The 18,563-nt window shown below is 37.8% G+C and overlaps 2 protein-coding genes across 3 annotated transcripts in view; both read right to left on the reverse strand.

Annotated features, from left to right (window-relative positions):
* The window catches only part of rimbp2b (RIMS binding protein 2b), a 111,415-nt gene extending 107,463 nt beyond the window's left edge, over nt 1-3,952 (reverse strand). The window contains exons 1-4 of the mRNA XM_059338244.1: nt 3,718-3,952; nt 1,048-1,171; nt 439-532; nt 209-343 (exon numbers count right to left, since the gene is read on the reverse strand). Coding sequence (XP_059194227.1) covers nt 209-343; nt 439-504 — 201 coding nt within the window. The 5' untranslated portion in view covers nt 505-532; nt 1,048-1,171; nt 3,718-3,952. The remainder of the gene's footprint in view (nt 1-208; nt 344-438; nt 533-1,047; nt 1,172-3,717) is intronic.
* Nucleotides 3,953-7,082: 3,130 nt separating this feature from the next.
* stx2b (syntaxin 2b) lies at nt 7,083-17,477 on the reverse strand. Of its 2 annotated transcripts, XM_059337972.1 has the most exons (11): nt 17,149-17,477; nt 16,997-17,071; nt 16,821-16,920; nt 15,998-16,072; nt 15,815-15,888; nt 15,111-15,219; nt 11,254-11,327; nt 10,929-11,066; nt 10,616-10,726; nt 10,002-10,121; nt 7,083-9,875 (listed from the first exon to the last, which is right to left on the reverse strand). In XM_059337972.1, the coding sequence occupies exons 1-10, from the start codon at nt 17,176-17,178 to the stop codon at nt 10,026-10,028; spliced, it is 882 nt and encodes a 293-aa protein (XP_059193955.1). In that variant the 5' UTR covers nt 17,179-17,477; the 3' UTR covers nt 7,083-9,875; nt 10,002-10,025. The 2 variants fall into 2 exon arrangements, with proteins under 2 accessions (XP_059193955.1, XP_059193956.1); XM_059337973.1 differs by lacking the exon at nt 17,149-17,477 and having other exon boundaries at nt 16,870-16,920; nt 16,997-17,013.
* Between the last annotated feature and the right edge of the window lie 1,086 nt (nt 17,478-18,563).

An 18,563-nucleotide genomic window follows, 5' to 3' on the forward strand; every position in this document is an offset into this window, starting at 1 on the left:
TCAGTGAGTGCCACATATGATTGCATTTGTTAATGATGAGCCTAGGTGACAGTAAGGAGCCTTGGCTGAGGAGTGCAGCGTGAGGTCAGATTATCGCTGCGGGCATCAACAAGTGCTGATCCCGCCAGTGTCCAGACACGGCTGAATCAAAGCTTATTCATCGAAAGGTTCACAAGCAACACGCAGGGAAACAACACGCCACGCTCACCTTATCTGTGTTTCCTCTCATCCGGCTGTTCTTCTTTGCTGAGGCTAACCTCTGTCTCTGGCTCCACGCTGCTTCACACTGAGGTGGCTTCAGGAGTTTCTCCACTTTGCAGGTCTTCTGACAACCCATTGTCCCCTGGCACATTAAAAACAGATATCAGGTTAAGCCACACATCAATCCCATTACATCTAAATGATACGTTCCCTGTTTGTTACAAGCAATAAACCTACCATGACAGAATGGATTGCATGCTTCCCCAAACGCTTGTCATGGTCAGCAGTGCCGGCTGATGTCATAACTCCAGCATGTTCAGATTATAAATATCTGTATTCAGCAGAGTTACATAATAATGGATGTTGGATTATCGTCGGTACACACAGACAGAAAAGACGGCACAGCTGCCACAGGAAATACATCAAACTACAAAACAAGCTACAATTACATATGAGTGGGTTTTTTTTTAAAGCAGGCAAGAGCTGTATGAGAGTAATGTACTGTATTTTTAGCACTAGTTTGTTAGTTTTTGTTGATGAAAATAAAAACATTATAGCATCACATGTATGTCAAAAAGTAAACAGTTTAAACAGTAGAAATGATGAAAAGTGAAGGTTTTATTTAGCTTTGTTAAATCTACATGTTTTCTCAATAAAAACTGATATTTTAAAAGGTAAGAAGACATTTACATAATTGGACTAAAGCTTCAAATTAAAATTTTCATTGATCTTTCTCAGTAGTGTAGTAGTAGAAGTTTCTCAGTAGCTGTGGGCTATAATTTAACTAGAGACTAATAAAATGCAACTGAATCCAATAGATTTTTCAAATATTTTACTAGCACCCACCTATGATGCATGATAAGCCAGGCTCCAGCAGAAACGAGGCAGTAATTAAAAACGTCCAGTGATCCGGTCATCAGTTACTGTGCAGTTTGCATCAGGTCATCCAGGCCGGCGTTCTCCAAAACCACTGCAGAAGAGATTCCTTCCTTGTCAGCTCTGTTTCCAGTATGAGCAAACACTCTATTGAAGTATGCAATTTACTGTTCTCATTTAAAAAACAGAGACATATCTCATACAGAGCACACAGTAACAAATCTTTCTACAGCCTTCAAATGCGACGAGAGTCTCCTCTACGCAGGCCAAGTATTGTGACGCCTCCTGCATCACTCTGAGAGACTGCAATACCAGCTTCACTGTTTTCTTCTTGTGGTCGGATAAATGTTTTGGTGCCCGTTTAGTCATTCCAAACAGTCCTCTGTATTTTATTATGTAAGAGTCTCTAGCAGCTTTTAAAATATGAAGGCCTAGAAGGTTATATCTGCACACACGAGAAGTTCACTCAACTGTACACACAGGCTCTAATTCTGGATCCAGTAAGAGTCTAACAGGGTTTGTATACAGTGAAAGATCCCACTTGAAAAATATCCAGTAGTTTAGAAGCTTGGGCGCCCTTACTGCCGCTGGTGGTTGTGAAACTTTGCCAGTCTATGAGAGATTTAACAACGTGTTGTGATAAAAAGTGGGTAGAGTGGCTCAAAGTTGTACTCAATTAAAAGTACTATTACTTTGTATCTACTACTTTAAGTGGATATGACTGCCATCATTTTTCGCAATAGCTGGTCTTCTTCAGGTGAAGACGTAAATATATACCTGTGCTTGTGGTCAGTTTGTGATTAAATGTCAGATCATCATGTGCTGTTTAGGTAATCTATTACATCTAGACCACAACAATATTCACAATCTGTGATCACAAAATTCCCATGTCACTACTGCAATAATATTATACGATTTTGAGTAGGCTACACATGTAAGAAAATACATTTTAAACTGAATTATTTGCATGTTGTCTACTACATCATATTATGACTTGATAAATAAAATCAGAAAATCAGATATGCATGAACCCAGACAATCGTGTCAAAAAAGTAGGCTAAATATCTAAGGCACCAACATGATACAGTTTGTTAAAACTTTGATATTTCCCGTTTAGATGTTTCATGTCCAAGTAGTCGTCACATATCCCAACAGGTCTTGCTAATAAGATAACAGAAGTGGCCAAATCTCCACAACATATATCAAAATTGTGACATTAATAGTGCTGTTGAACAATACATTATTTTTCAGATTTGTTTTTAAGTAAAAAAAACAAGAATAAATCAATAATAAATAAAAACAAATAACCATTTGCCTTTTTGTTTGCATCTCCATAACATATATAAAAATTGTAACTTTAATTTGTTCAGGAAATATGTCAGAACAAGTTAAATGCAATACAGGACATAAACAGATTAGAATTGTTAAATGGGTTTAAATTTAGCCTCGTAACAAAAAATAAGCTTTGTGAAGTTAGCTACTTTTTCACATTTCTGTTTCCAGTCACAGCCACATTTTGGAGAGGTGACTTCTTGTCAAAGTCACATGACCACCACACCAGGGTGTTGAGTATGTGTCGCTTAGAGATTGAATGAGTTAAGGTGAAGCATAAAGCTGAATATGGGAGTTTATAGAAGATTTAAAGTGTTTGTTACACGGGTGTCACCATGGGTTCTTATGGGTTAAGAGATACTGATGTGACGTTTCATCACTAATTTCCTATTAATACAGGTGCGTTAACTTCTTCACTTGTTCCTGAGGAAACCATCTGTGTATGAAATGTTATATCGTCACACTGTTAAAATAATCGCCTCAGTCATTTTTTTGTTAAAATTGTTGTTTTTGCCTAAATCATCTCCTCATGACGCTGGCCACCTATGGTAAAATTGCCTACATCCTCAGTTGATCAGATCATGTGATTTTACCACTTTAAGATAATAAATAAGATAAAGTGTGTGACTTAAGCAATATATGGTAATACTTTATTTTGAAGGTGTCTACATAAGAGTGACATGAGCGTGTCATAAACATGACATGGGATGTGTCATGAACATTAATGACACTTTGAAGTAACATTAATGCTCATGATACTTGTCATGTCATGTTTCTGACAGGCTTGTGTGACTCTTATGAAGACACCTTCAAAATAAAGTGTTGCCTAAGTCATTTATTTCTCTTAAGTAACATAATTTACACACAGTGTTATTACTATGCCAATAGCCATCCTTTGTTACATCCTTTTTGAGTGAAATGATCAATAAATGTCATATGTTACACTTTTGGTGATGTTTTTTGTGTTTCCTGCAAAATTTGAAAAAAATTGTTAGGCGATTATTTTAACAGTTGACGATATCAGTCATGGCCACATAAAATAGTTCTGTCTTTTTGTAATTTATCTATTTTTCCGTCTCACGTCATCAGACTGCATAAATGACCGACTATAATAATAAAGTTTGCGATTTGGGAAGATGCGCTAAAGTTAGCTTAGCTTCACATAGCGACAGAATCATAGACTGTATATAAATGGACAGAATGCAGGGGCAGCAAGTTTGAAGCATAATGTAGTATTAAATGTAGTATTAAATGTATTAGCAGCAACACAACAGACACACCGGCTGTGTAATTCACTCATTTACTGACCTCAGACCTGCATTTATGTTCAGAGATCGCTGCATTTTGTGCAGTTTGAAGTCATAAAATTACTCCGACGATGGCAAAAAGAAAAAAGAAAAAAAAAGAAGTGAGGCCAGGGTAAAGGTACGCTACCAGAGCCCAACAGACCTGGGATCAGGAGACCATCAGCCTCAAAAATGTGCATTCATGTGCTCAAATGTACAAGCTGGGTTATCCAATTAATCCATGAAAGGAACATTTGGCTGCAGTTTTTTATTCTAACCAAGAGTGCACCTGACTCATCTTGAATGCCTGAGTGAAGACAGAAGGCAAACCTGCAGCCACATGGCCCTTTAGTGCAGTGGTTCCCAAACTGGGGGGGGCCCAGGGTTATAAAAGGGGGGGGCGTGTTAAGGCTAAATTGAAAAGATTTCATTGTTCTCCAATGCTGGTAAAAGCTAAATCAAATCATGACTCTACTCTAAATATTACAAATACAAAAAACAAAGATGAAAAATATGACAAGACCATTCTTGCTTGTTGTGTGGAAGCCGTCGGGGGGCTTAATAGTATTTTTTAGATAGAAAAGGGGGGCCCAGTAGAAAAACTTTGGGAACCACTACTTTAGTGGATCAATTGGATACCCTGTACTAGAGTACAAGTACGCATTATTCTCGCTCAAGAAAAATAACCTGAGTGACTAATCCTTATTTACATATCAATCTTTTTGTTTCTGTTTACTATTGACCAATCACATTTGAGCAGGCTTTGTTTGGACAATGCAATTAGACAGTTGGATGTGGAGAGCAAAAGAGCGCAATCTAAGAGCTAAGCTATCATCTGATGACAATTTTTGTGTTAAGCCAATTTTCAATTTATCTGCATTTATATGCAGATGGGCTATCTGTTTATAATTTGGCAGAAATGTAGTCTGAACCTTAAACACCTGTAAGAGATTAACAATGATGCACGTAAGAGGAAGTCTTAGTGCAGATATCCGCTATCCAGAGTTTCCACTGGCTACACCAGAACCCCATTGCCCCTGCAGGCTAAATTGTTGCCAGACTTCGAGATTGACTGTATAGCCTGTATAGGTCCAGAATGATTTTCTTATACCATTTGTTACACACTGACAGGATGGCAGGTAGGGAGACAGATGTCGACATCAACAACACAGGGTTGAGCAGGAGGGAAACTATAGTGGTGAGAGAAAAGAGTGAGTGAGAGGGAGGGAGTAGGTCCATGAGCGTGAATAGCTGTAAGAGAGAGAAAAAGGACACGGCTAGCTCAGGTGGAACAGAGAGGGTGAAAAGAAGGACCCAAAGGCAGAATTGCTTAATGTAGTGGTAAGTTTCAAGGTAAAGGAAAAAGGGAGGTTAAAAAAAAAAAAAGTCGATCAGCAGCACACAAAATCATTGGAGGGCAAGATGGACAAGTGAAATGTGGCAGAGATTAAGGAGATATAAACTTGCAAACAGGCTGTAATACTGAAGTGCAGATGGAAAAGGCAAATAAAGTATTAAGTGTTAGATAAGTCAAAGTACTAGCCCTGAGAATGGGGGACCAGAGGTTTGATGGCTGCAATGCAGTACTTTCTGGAGTACTTGAACTTTAGTGTGCCAAGTGGTTATGAGGCACAAGAGGAATTGGGGAAAGGGAGACTGAAATGGAACTTGAGATGAAGGTCCTCCCAAAGGAGATATACTTTGGATTTTGTGAGCTATTCAAAGGAAAGAGAAAATCTGTTCGTTGTGATGGGGAATATTAAAGGCTATGGTATGTGTGGAGGGGGAGTGAGACCAAAGTGTTGTAACTGTGGAGGCATAGTGTTGCTGGTGGGAGCTGTGAGGTGCTGCTATGAGAGGTGAAGGTGCAACAGATAAAAGTGAAAATGTCAGAGAAGATTTAACAGTTTATAGTTAGAAGAGAGGAAACAGACATTGTGTATAATCCATAGGTCGTACTGCTTAAGAGCACTGCTTAAAGGTATTATCTGATGCAATTTACATGAATTAAGTGTTTGTATTACCAATGTGTGCAATGTGTTGCCAACAGATTGTAACGTGCAACATGCTTTATTAACTCTTTTTCACAGATTTAAAAGTAGTTAGTCAAATAATATCACATTTGTTTGGATCCAAGCACATTTAGATATCCCTGGAAATGAAAACACAGACAAATTGGCAACAGAAGCAAATAAAAAAATGTCTAAACTAATATAAGACTGTGGAGAAAAATAAATAGATAGTGCCAACGGTATTGCGACATCTACACTCAATTCAAAATAATAAGATGTCATAAGTCATAAGTAGGAACAATAACAATACTCTTTTCCTGATGGGAAAACATCCTTCAGATCATTGTAATTAGTGTCATGCAAAAGAGACAGTTCGGCACGTTCTAGTTATATGCAATTATGGTAAACAGGGCAAATAGAGGCCAGTGAAAAGTGTGGAGACAGTGTGAAGGGCAGGAAATTGCTATGAGGCTTTATGAGAGCTTTCCAGACTAATTAAACGATTTAAAAATGGACATTGAGGAAAACAATATCCAGAAGGAGGCATAATATAGCATTAAGGATGCCAACTATGCAAATGTGCTTCAAAGAACATTTTCAACACATGTTGTGGATTATTATAGTAAGCCAACCCACTCCATATGCAGATCTATGAACATATTTTTATCATTCTCCATTCTGCTGGCTGTCACAGTTACTGTACTTTCACAGACTACAGTATGGAACATTTGAATGTCCTCATAAAAGTATTACAAATAAGTAGTATTAAAGAAATATGCACAAATTAGAATTAGAAGAAGCCCTTAAAAGTAGCTCTCAAAATATTGTGTCTACACGTTATTCACCGGTGCTTCCAACACCTACAGCTTGCAACAGGAATTACTCATCCAAATAAACCGCTGTGTCCAAGTTATATCTAAGTTCATAATATCACTCGACATGACATCTCGGATGTCTTGCTCAGTGACCTGAAAACACCCTCATGTACAAATTTTAAGGACATTCACTGGCATTTCACTCTAAGTGCACCTCTGAAGTTTCCTTTGATCTAATTCAAAGAGAGGAAAGAACTTGCCCTCTGGGGACTTACTTCCACTTTCTTCACTAATCTTGTTTGGTTGATTACACGGAAGTCAAGCGCTTTGTGCAAAGTGCTCATTAGTCCTGAAATAAACAGCACCCTGTGCTTCTTTCTGTTTTCCTGTAAACAAACTGAACCTCCAAATATTTGGAGCGTTAAAAGAGGAGAGAAGATAACCTCAATGCTGTCTGACAAATTCGGATGTGTTGGTAATTTAAAAGTTATCCTGTATTAATGAATAAGTTCAACTTTATCACCTTTGATTTGAAACAAACAAACAATAGACACTGCAAAGTCTCTTTATCTTTTAATTACATGACATAATTATTCTGTTTTAATATAAAATACAAGAAATAACTTACAAATAAAAAAGTGTCAAAATGTAAATGTGTGCTCCTGAAATAACATCGTCCAAGAGTCCTACGTTGTAGCATGACTTTTTTTACTATAAATATTTCAGTCATCACACACTGTGATAAATATTCTATATTCAATAAGTTAAGTCATATTTAATGTCAACAAGGCACGTTTGTAAGGGTGCTGATTTAGAGTTAAAGTGATGAATTCCATTTGATTGATCTGAAAATAGTTCTTGTGATTGAAACATAGTTAACTGTTTACAGATTTTTTTTTTCAATTTTCAATTTCTGAAGGACTCCTGAGCTGTAGTAGTTTTACATTCAATTCACATGAATCCAGTAAGTATATAAAATGACAAGAGAACATACGCAGTATACACTTAAACACAAATTATACAATCAAAGACAATTGTCACAATATATTTTGAATAATAAATCAGAAGTTTAACATTTTGCGGAAAACGCCTATTCACTTTATTGTCTAGAGCAGCTATTCTCAATCTTGGGGTCCCGACCCCAATTGCGGTCGCGAGATGATTTCTGGGGGTCGCCAAATAATTTTGGAAGTCAGCTCTCTCTCTGTGTTAAAGTGTTCATGTGTTAATGTGTTTAAGTCTTTTTGGTCATTTAATGTCTTTTTTTGGTCATTTTGTGATTTTTTTTTTTTTTCGTTTTGTGTCTTTTTGGGTCGTTTTGTGTTTTTTTGGGGTCATTTTGTGTCTTTTTTTGGTCATTTAGTGTCTTTTGGTCATTTTGTTTCCTTTTTTGGTCATTTTGTGTCTTTTTTTAGTCATTTTGTGTCTCTTTTGGTAATTTTGTTTCTTTATTGGGTAATTTAGTGTCTTTTTCTGGTCAATTTGTGTCGTTTTTGGTCATTTTGTCTTTTTTGATCACTTTGTTGTCAATTTGTGTCTTTTTTGGTCATTTTGTTTCTTTTTTGGGTGATCTGAACTGTGCGTGTGAGATTCTGTACAGTGAGCGGGGGTCGCGGACAACATGCATGTTAAATTGGGGGTCGCGACTCAAAAAGGTTGAGAACTACTGGTCTAGAGTAAGATGATGACATGGATATCACTGTAATGTCTCTTTGCTAATTATGAAGCTGCAGCCAGTAGCTGTTTAGCTTAGCTTAGCACAAAGTAACTGGGAGTAAAGGTAAACAGCTAGCCTGGCTCTCCAAAGGTAAAATTAGCCCACCATCATCTCTAGGGTTCACAAACCACCGCACAAATATCTTGTTTGTTTAACCTGTACACAAACAAAGTGTAAAAATGACACACTGTGGGTTTTAGCAGGGGCTATGTGCCAGGAAAATTTACTTCCTGGCGCCTTCGATAGTTTCCTGGCAACATCACAATGACAAGATTCCTGGAAATCACTTGTGCCCGGCCAATAAATAGTTTTGCACCACAGAATTAGAAAAAAATTCACAAAATTTGACAAATAGCCTGTAAGCCTATCGCGTGCCATATTTGTTGGTTTGGGCCGAGACAAGCTAGATGGTTTTCTGTCACCAGCTTCATATTTAGGCTACATTTATGGCATGAATGCTATAAATCTTCTTATTTAACTCTCAGTAAGAAGTCAATCCTGTCCACACTTGAGGGGGAAATAATTAATAATAATTTATAGCTTTTCATTGATTTTGTGTTACGGTAAACCCTGTCAATTCTGTCTGCTAGCAAACAATGGAAAAGTGCTGTGTGGTGGGATAAACTGGCAACAGGGTAAAGAATCCATAACTATTGTTTTACAAGCTGCGGAATGTAAAAGTTGAGTCTTTAGGAGGACAAAAGTGGATACAGGATATGAGATGTGAAGCAACAACAGTAAGAAGGGGGAAACTGGCTCAGACTAGAGTCAGTATGCCTAACATTACATGTGCAACAAGCATTTTGTGACTAATTTAAATATCCAAGTGTCAGTTTTAAGCTAACTGTATTTATGTTAATTAAGCTAAAGCATTTTGCCAGTATGCAACTTGTGTTATAGTTGAATATGGATAAATCAGAAAGCTATGCAGTATTATGTTTGTAAGTGCCGTTAACAAAGCTAACATTAGCTTACTAACAGCTAACCTGTCCTCTCTGGTAGACATAGGTGCTAAGGTAATAATTTGACACTTTTAAATCTAATGTTTTAAGCTAGCTATAGATCTTATATTAGCGTTTTAGTCTTTGGTGGCATATTGTAGCACCAATAGTTTTCCCCTCCTGTGGGCATGGTTTTCAGAGTATGACGCACTCTGCTCTGTCTCTATTAGCTTATTTCCAAGATATCCTTTACAGTCATTAGACCAAGAAATGTCTGAGAGTGATACTTAACATGAAAAAACAGCAGCAATACAGGACACACACCAATGTATAAACATCATGTGCTTCCAGTGTATTATATTCCATTCAAGGAAAAGGATGTTTGCTGACAGGATGCTTTGTTCTAGCTGTATGGAATTGCTCCAGAACAGTGTATCATGAGGTCTGATGTTGCAAAGTGGATCGCACATATTATACTTTCTTCAGCATGGTCAAGAGATCCTCTCTGTAATGCTGTAACATCGTGAATGACTTATTTTGAACCTGTTCTATTAAGTTTTCTCATTACAGGAGCCAACCACAGCTGAGTGCTATGAGTGTGTGACTCGTGAAATACGTCACTCAAAGACTCCAACTATTATGATGATTAAAAGGAGTAAACCTGCAGCTCCACACATGGCAAGGCAGAGACGTTTCTGTCAAAAAGAGAAGAAAAGAGGAGTCAGAATCCTTCAAACCAATCAGCAGCTGAATTAATTGATGTTGAGATGGACAGATGGATGAATGAACGTTTAGGTAATGAAAGTTGGACAAAGTGTTACCTCACGCAGTAATCACAGTAGTTCTCATACAGGAGGTTTGGTTAGTCCAACAGACAGGCCAACAATTAGTGCAATGACAGCAAGCAGGATCAAGAGAGCAAAGGCAAGGATAATGTATTTCTGCCAAGTGAAAAAGAGGGTGTTATTTGAACTTCAATTAAAAGTAGGATACCATTAAAGGGACGGTTCACCCAAGAATCAAAAACATACATTTTTTTAGTAGTGCTATTTATCAATCCACATTATGTTTGTGCGAGTTGGAGTTTTCTTTCAGTTTTCTTTCTACTACAGTGCTGCTAACAACAACGTCTATAGATTATCTTTTTCTTCACTTGTGGCACTTTGAGCACCACAAGTAAAATACTATCTTGTTCCATGATATTCCAGAGAAGGCAGACATCTCTACAGCCAATACCTCCAATATTCGCACAAAACAACACTACAGGTAAGAGAAAAATATGTATTTTTGATTTCAGGATGGACCTTTAAAAAGGCTATCAACAGATTCATATGGTGATAAAGGGGTCATGTGTGACTTTGATATCTTAATATAAGATATGATTTGCCTTTTTTTTTTACAATATAGCAACACAGAATTAGAAAGGAATACATACCCTGCGTGACTTTTTCTGGTACCTCACTGCCTTTTTGGTCTCTTCTTTTGCACTACAAATGTATTCGGCTGCATTTGAGACATTCGTTTCAATGTTGTTAACCATATCCCCCTGTAAATAACACAATCAGAATGCTTTTGTTTATAGCATAATAATATTGTGTCAGTATTTGTGAAACACAGTGAAATACTGCTAAACTTGTGATCTGTGAGGAAGTATAACAAAGTCAATACACACACATTACACATTGTCTAATACGACTTCATTTCTAATTAATAAGAGTGGCTTTTACCACTGTTATTGTAGCTTTTACCTGGGTTTCTACCAGCATTGCCATGTCCATGAACATGGCATGGAGCTCTCTGATGCTCGACTCCAGGCGCATGATGTCCTGGTGACGTGACTCGATCTCATTAAGGGCCTGACGTGTAATCTGGGAATCAGAAATTATCTGAGGGAGAAAAACAGAGACAAGGCAAAATAATTGACCCAAAAACAACTGACAAATGTTCCCAGCTGTGTGTAAAAACACCACCCCACCCCCAATTAATTGGCTCCTCCTCTACCACTAGATGGCAGTATTAGATTTTAACCTTGCAATAACAGTATGCTGCACAGTAAAGCATGAGAAAACTTACATCAGATGTGAAGATAGATGGATTTCCACTTTCTAGCATGTCCTCTAGTTCCTCATTAGTGGTCAGTCTTCCAGCTAAAAGGAGGCAAAGGCAGTGATTATCCAGCAATGAACCAATACTTCCTGTATTTTAGAGAATGGTTGTTATATACACCTTTAAGTAAGATTGTATATAAAGAAATTGGGGATCCAAGACACCAGAAACTGTGATACATGTTGTTGTTTGTGAAATTTGAGAAAATAAGGTATAATTTACAGGCCTGTGAAGATTTATTATGAAAACAAAGCAGTCTATGATATCTTGGTTGGAGAAAATTGAGTCCTGAGATTTAAAATTTTACCCTTGGATTCAGTAACTATGATTGAAATATAGAAGGAAAGTGGACTGGGATCTCTTGATCCATATTTATCTGAAGACAAGTTATGTCAACAATCTGCTAATGGTTTAAACAGCTGTCTTTGACTAAAAGACTGATTATTTGACCCACCCTGTTGTAATTAGGGATTTTTGCTTTTAAAACAATAAAATCTGACATTAAAAAGACAATACATCCAGATTAGTAAATGCACAAATGTTTAGAATATAAACAAATGTCTGTACAACATATATATGGTTGTGTTCTTAATCCCAGGGCAATACATTTGTCTGACTGCTGTGTATAAAGCCTGCTGTGTGAAGAGAAGAAGCCTCATGTAGCTCTATCGATTGAGCTGCCAGAGAAATAAAGTCTCTGTTATTCACCAGGGACACTGCTACAAACACAAGGCAGACTTTTCCACAAGCAGTGAGAGATTTATTGTTAAAATAAATAATTAATTCATTTAAAATGTGAAAAAAACGATGATGATTTGTTGAACAGCGTTAAAGTAAGGCACATTGAGGGTTGATCAATATTGCTAGCAAAACGTGCTGTTATTAAACTACAAATCTTAGTGCAACAGTTGTAAACAAAGCATTTATCACTGGACTGCTAATTGAGATAATTTAATGTGCAATTGTAGTCAGCTCCTGCTGTGGTTTTCAGTTTAATCACGGCTGAGGGTTGCATTTGTGACTAAGATTAGAAGTGTCTGAACACAAAGGAAGCGAGCAGCCCTCACAGAGAAACAGCTGTTGAAACTCTATAAACAGAAAGCTTTCTTTTCCTGGAACCATGCCTTCTGTCGTACATCACCCTCCCCTGAGAGTAAGATCTGTGTGCAGGTGCTCACTGTATGTCACACACCTTTCGCAATAGCAATTCCTCAGGGAGACGGAGCCAAACACAGCAAAACACGCCACCATTACAGCTCATCAATGCACATCAAGCAAAAGAGTATCACTTCTGAATGATGCAAGTGAACGGTGTAAGTCCACGATAGCTCAGACTGAGGTTCATGTGGCCGTGTCAAAGACAGGTGAACTACTGTTACGCAGGCTGCTAAGGCCCTCTGCCCGTTTCCCGGGCAACGCAAACACAACAAGGCGTCTCCGGTATCAGGCTCTTCCTTCTGCACTGCAGAGAGAACTGGAGCCTCTCATTAATGCTGGCCGCAGGGACTCCTAGAGACAGTCCTATTTTTCGCTTTTCACTATTGTCCCGTGTTACTCATGTGCATAATACAATGCACCTGATACACACTGTCTTTGCATTTGTTTACCAAACACATTATGGTGGAAAATATAGAGTGGTCTGGTTGCAAAGAAAACACATTTAGCATAAGTTAAATGTGTTTGTCTTTGCAATACTTGCAATTTGCTAATACACTTATTCACACTGTATATTGTAGATTTTGTTGATGTTCCAAATCCTGTTAATATTGGACAATGAAATTCATTCTACTTGCTAATTATTAGGGTGCTTGTACCCCCTGGGCTACTTGTGTAGCTGCTACAGAGTATAAGAAAAGATTGTAGAGGAGAAAAAAAAAATAGGGTTAGGGTTAAGGTTAGGGATTTGATTAAATTAATATATCCACATATTGAGTTAGCTGTAGCACCTGAACACTTCGTTGCAGTTATGTAAGAGTGTGTGAAAAATAGCAAGTGAGCACAAAGGTTTAAACAGGTAGCTAACGGCTAAATGGTTCAAATGATTAGCTAAAAGTGATGGATAAATGTTTGATGGTTAGATGTTAGATGGTATAAATAGTTGGATAAAGTACTGACCAAGCAAATAAGTAGCTTAAAGTATGGATTAACGGTTAAAATAGTTAGCTAAGAGTAATGGACAAACGGTTAAAATAGTTTTCATAGCCAAAATCAAATTTACTGACAGTAATGTAGAAATGGATACAATCGTTATCTATACTGCCCTACAAAGACTAACTGTAGTAACTACGCAAAAGGTAAAACTGAGAAAAACTGCTTTAAAGTTTTTTAACGTTTTTAACTGGCCAGCCAAATGGGTTATAGGTAGGTAAGTGATATGACACTTATTTCTACATGTATTGATTGTCATTTTTATGCTAAAAAATCATGATGATTTATTTGACCTTTGACCCCAAAAACGTAGTTACTGCAGTCTGGTTTTGCTGTAAAAAAAAAAAAGTTCTAATAGTAATGCAGAAACAGAGTGGAGTAACTACAATGTTGCTTTCTTCTTTCAGCTTTTATATTTTGTTTTCAGTGAATAAACATTTTCAAATAGATTTTGTTTTAAAAAATCTTAATATAATTTTATCTCACTTTTTTACTTCATCACTATCTAGATAATAATTTCCCTATCAAATAAACTTATAATGTCTATTATTTTTATGTTTAAATTAGTATATTTATCCAAGTAAGTGCAATTACTGCTTTGTTTTGAGTTGGATTTTGTGTTTTTTATATAATTATTTCTCTGAAATAAAGCAAAATTGAAATCTAAAACTTTGTCACAAGATAAAACAGACATCAAGGAGTTCATTTTTAATTACAACTTAACTTTGACCAAAAATGTAGTTACTGCAGTTAGGCTTTGTCGGGCAGTATAAGTAATGGATAAACAGTTCAAATAAGTAGCTTAGCGTAGTGTAATGGAGATAACTAAAAGTAACAGGTTAAATCATTAGCTTCAAGCGATGGCTAAATTAGTTGCCCTTAAGTAGCCCTAATGGATATATTGTTGAAATAGTTGGCTGATTAATAAACAAAATAGCTTAAAGTACTGGAGAAAAAATTAAAATAGTTAGCTTAAAGTAAAACAAAGGATAAATTGTTGAAACAATCTGCTTCACTCCAAGCAGTAGCCTTACAATTGCTGACCAAAGCAACTTAAATATTGACAGTTGTATGAAACGGTCTACTTTAATGAATAGGGTTAAACATTTGTATCATACTTTGGGATGATGTTTGCGAGTTCAGAGGCCTTGGCTGTGGCTGTACCTCCAACCAAAAAGTTTGCAGAACACCTATCTATTATCCTATTCCTTGATCTATCCTTGTAGGCTACTACAAATACTGCCAAGTTCTGTCAAAACATTCCAAATTCAGTATTTGAGTGTGATAAATTGTGACTTTGGTTTGTGCAACAAAGAACCCTGACACCTTTGCGAAACCTAAAAAAAAAAAAAAAAAAAAGGCTGGCCTGCTGCTGCGGCCTGTTTATCAACAGTTAGGTTAGTGTCCAGAGCGGAAACGGGTGCAGTCTGTTTCCTGGATCCTGTCCTAACACAACTTCAAGGTTTGATTTGTCTCTTTTATCTCTTGATTTACAAATCTTCACCAAGCAACCAAATCCAAGCCAGTGAGGTGTTTCAAAAAACAGAGTATTTCCTGTTTGTAGTGGCACTGTACATTCAGTATTAATACTTTCAAACTTCAAAGACTGCTCTATAAATAAAGCCCATAATTCCAAAACTTGTGAGGGCTCAGAGGGTCCATTATTTTTCACCTACTTATCTCCAGCTGTCTCTGGATCCTTCCTTTGCTTCTTTCCCGAAAGGACACTTGTGTCTCATTGTACTGGGTCATGACCTCCACAAACTTCCTGGACAGCACAGTGTGCTGTGGACACATGAAAAGACAAGGACAGACGGTGAATATGGGCTTTATCATTTAACACTCCACACCGTTCTGTACAAGATGCTTACATTGTCGGAACTAAGTACATTTTAAGGGTTTATCTCTTCCTGGTTCAAAATTCATTCAAACAAAAGAAATGCAATGTTATGGAAACCCATTTTTTCCAATGTGATGGGGATTATATCAAGATACTAACTCATTATTTCGAGATATAGGTAATTTTTTAGAGGTAATTCATTCTTTCGTGGTAAAGTCATTGCAATGAGAAAGTTTCTTATTATCTGAGATATTAAGTCATTATTTTACAATACTACTATCCATCCTATTTTTGACCAACATATCTTTTAAAATAGTTAACATTGCAGGTAAAGTTGCAGCTTATTTGTCTAAAGGCTATCTTAGATACAACAATATAAAAACATTTTCCCCATTTCCCTCCTGATGTTTGTGTACGACTGGCAGATGGCTGATGATGATCATGTATGAGCAGGATATGTAACGTGTGTGTGTGTGTGTGTGTGTGTGTGTGTGTGTGTGTGTGTGTGTGTTTATGAGGAGTTATCAACTGTTTCCTGACCTGCGTTTTCTGGATCCTGAAGTCAACAGAGGATCTGTTAGCTACATCATCTTTGGGCATACTGTGCTCCATGGCTTCAGAGGGACAGAGTTATGATCCATTACACAACAGCGGGCAACATTATCTTTTTTATATGGTGTAGTCAATAAATAAGTGCAACAATCACGTCATTGTTAAACTCACATTTCAGTTTAGTTCGCACAACATTGGCATTCCCTTTGATATCGTTGGTCAGTGCATCCAGTTGGTCCTTTGTTCCTTCACATAGACACAAATAGGAAAACGGAAAACACGTCAGACTTGGTTTTCTGATGAGGAAAAATAATGTCATCTGGCTAATCACTCTCTCTCTTTCCTGTAAATATTGAATTTATTTTGTGATTTCATCTTGTAACTTGGCAACAACCCTGTGGCAATATTAAAGAGGTCACTCAGCACAAAGCATGACCTCTTTGTTTCTTTCCCTGGTGACCATTTGTACGTCATGGATCTTAAAACACTGTACTCTGTTACATTAAACATAATCAGGGATGATGCCATGGAACTGTAAACTGGCTCTTTGTCTTGCAGGGTCCGCAGGCTCACATACTGAACAAAGCCAAGAACTGAGTAGTAACATTGTTCTCGCTATTATAGATATTTAAATCATTATAAAGTACTTTAAAACTGTATCCTCTTGATAACATTATTCACATTTAACACTAGTGGTTGCAAACATCTGGAGATGAAAACCAGCGTCCTTGACAGGTTCCTGATAGGACAAGTCAGAGCCCAAACTACAATGGTTTGTGAGCTTTGGAGCCAAAGCAGAGCCGTTTCCTTCAGAGGTTTCCGGCTGGGCGGCCATTCATTTACAATGAGGAGGAAAACGTAACAAAGGAAGTGAGACATTTTCACCCTGTGCCTTGAATGTCAAACTCAAGCCAAGCAGTTCTTACTACAAGTGAATGCAACACATGAAAACTGCAGACATTCACGTCAGTCGTTTATAAAGACACACACTCACTGTCATGTGGGTTGGGTGCAGACAGGATCATGCTGTGCATCTTCCTCACCTCTTCCACTTGGTAGGAGATCTTATCAAGAAGTCCCCTGACTTCTTCCACCTGGATTAATCAATAACACATCAGTATCTTGAGTCAAACCTGCAGTGCACACCCTGGAAGTTGCAATGATACCCACCCTTCTGAAAAAGCTCTCCATGAAGCCATCTCTGTCCACTACGACTGCAACATCCTCCTCTGCTCGTGTCCTGCTCTGTACGGATGAAAGAAAAGTGACTTTTTGTGCAGCCAGGATGTTTTACCTGTCGAGGTGTAAGAAAAGACACTCACAGCAGTCAGTTCAGCCAGTCTATCCTTCATCACACCGATCAGCTTGTCTCCCGCCCAGATAATTCTAGTAAAACACCAGTTTGGTCATCCTGTAAGTCTCCATGTGTAGAGTGACATCCTCCTTAATGTGTCGAGATGGCCGAATGGAGATGAGAAACACAACAGGCGTTGTTAAGGCGACAGAAATAGGAAGACAGCGTCTAAAAAGTTTAAATTCTACAAAAACTCGGTCTAATAGTTAATCCCCTACAAAATAAAAGCCTAAAGTGGCTGTTTCTGTGTCAATATTTCTCACCGCACAAGCGCAAAGACCTGTAACAGATCCACAATATCTCTTTACACGGGATACGCCTCTTCTCTCACCCCTCCCTCCCTCTCTCCCTCTCCCTCCGCCTCAGGGGGGAGAAACTAGTCCACCCTCAATTAAATTTGATCGGACCAACATGATAAACAAACTAAATTAATGTAATCCTATTAGGTTTTGGCAGGGTTGCAAGTAGAAAAGAAGGACATATTATATTGCCATTAAAAAACTACACCTAAGTACCACCAGTACATGAGTGGTTTGTGGTATATCATATCAAACCACGGTGATTTTATAAAATCAGATTATGAATGTTGGTTTGACAGGAAAAACACCACGAGGCAGTTATACGAGAAGTTTTAATAAATAATAGATAGCACGGCTGGGTGGCCGCTAAACTATTGGCTTTGTGACCACATGGTGGCGCTGTTTACCTTGATATGTGTACAAGTTGACCTTGGCAGCCAGTAAAGGAACTACTAGTGGTTCTGATGACTCCCCCATCTGTGGATATCCTCCAAACTATCAGTATTTCACTCATAATACTTAATAATTATGATACTTATAATAATGCACTGTGAGTCACATCTCTTTTGACAAATATCATTTTTATGATATCTCTGCATGCAGCTACAGTGTGAGGTATTTATTTTGTAAATCGTTTAAATGTAATTAACGAAACTCATCATGGCACTTATAAACAGTTATAATTGCTGTTGCAGATACTGATCACTGGGTCCCCCTGCCTGTCTGTAACCCTACCCATCTTCAGCAGCATCCCTGTTGTTGATCCCGGAGAGTCCGGGGTGTTGTCTTATAATTTAACCCACTATCGAAACTAGCCATGAAACCCCCTTGTCGATACGTATCTTTTTATCTTAAAAAGCATTTTGGGTCGCTCAGCGCAGACCCTGATCTCATTCATTCTCCGCGCAATCTCTAATTACGCACAAGTAATGCCATTTACGCACAGCTCCAACGCCCCTCCTCAGAAGATCCAAAAATGACATCACGTTTTGCAATTCCCACGTTCAGTCCAACAAGCCAGTACGGAGCTTCTCCGCTCCGAGCCATTTCCAGATGCAGCCACAGAAAGTCAAAGAAACAAGTT

Source organism: Centropristis striata, chromosome 7 (assembly GCF_030273125.1).
Source record: "Centropristis striata isolate RG_2023a ecotype Rhode Island chromosome 7, C.striata_1.0, whole genome shotgun sequence".
NCBI classification, from domain to species: domain Eukaryota; kingdom Metazoa; phylum Chordata; class Actinopteri; order Perciformes; family Serranidae; genus Centropristis; species Centropristis striata.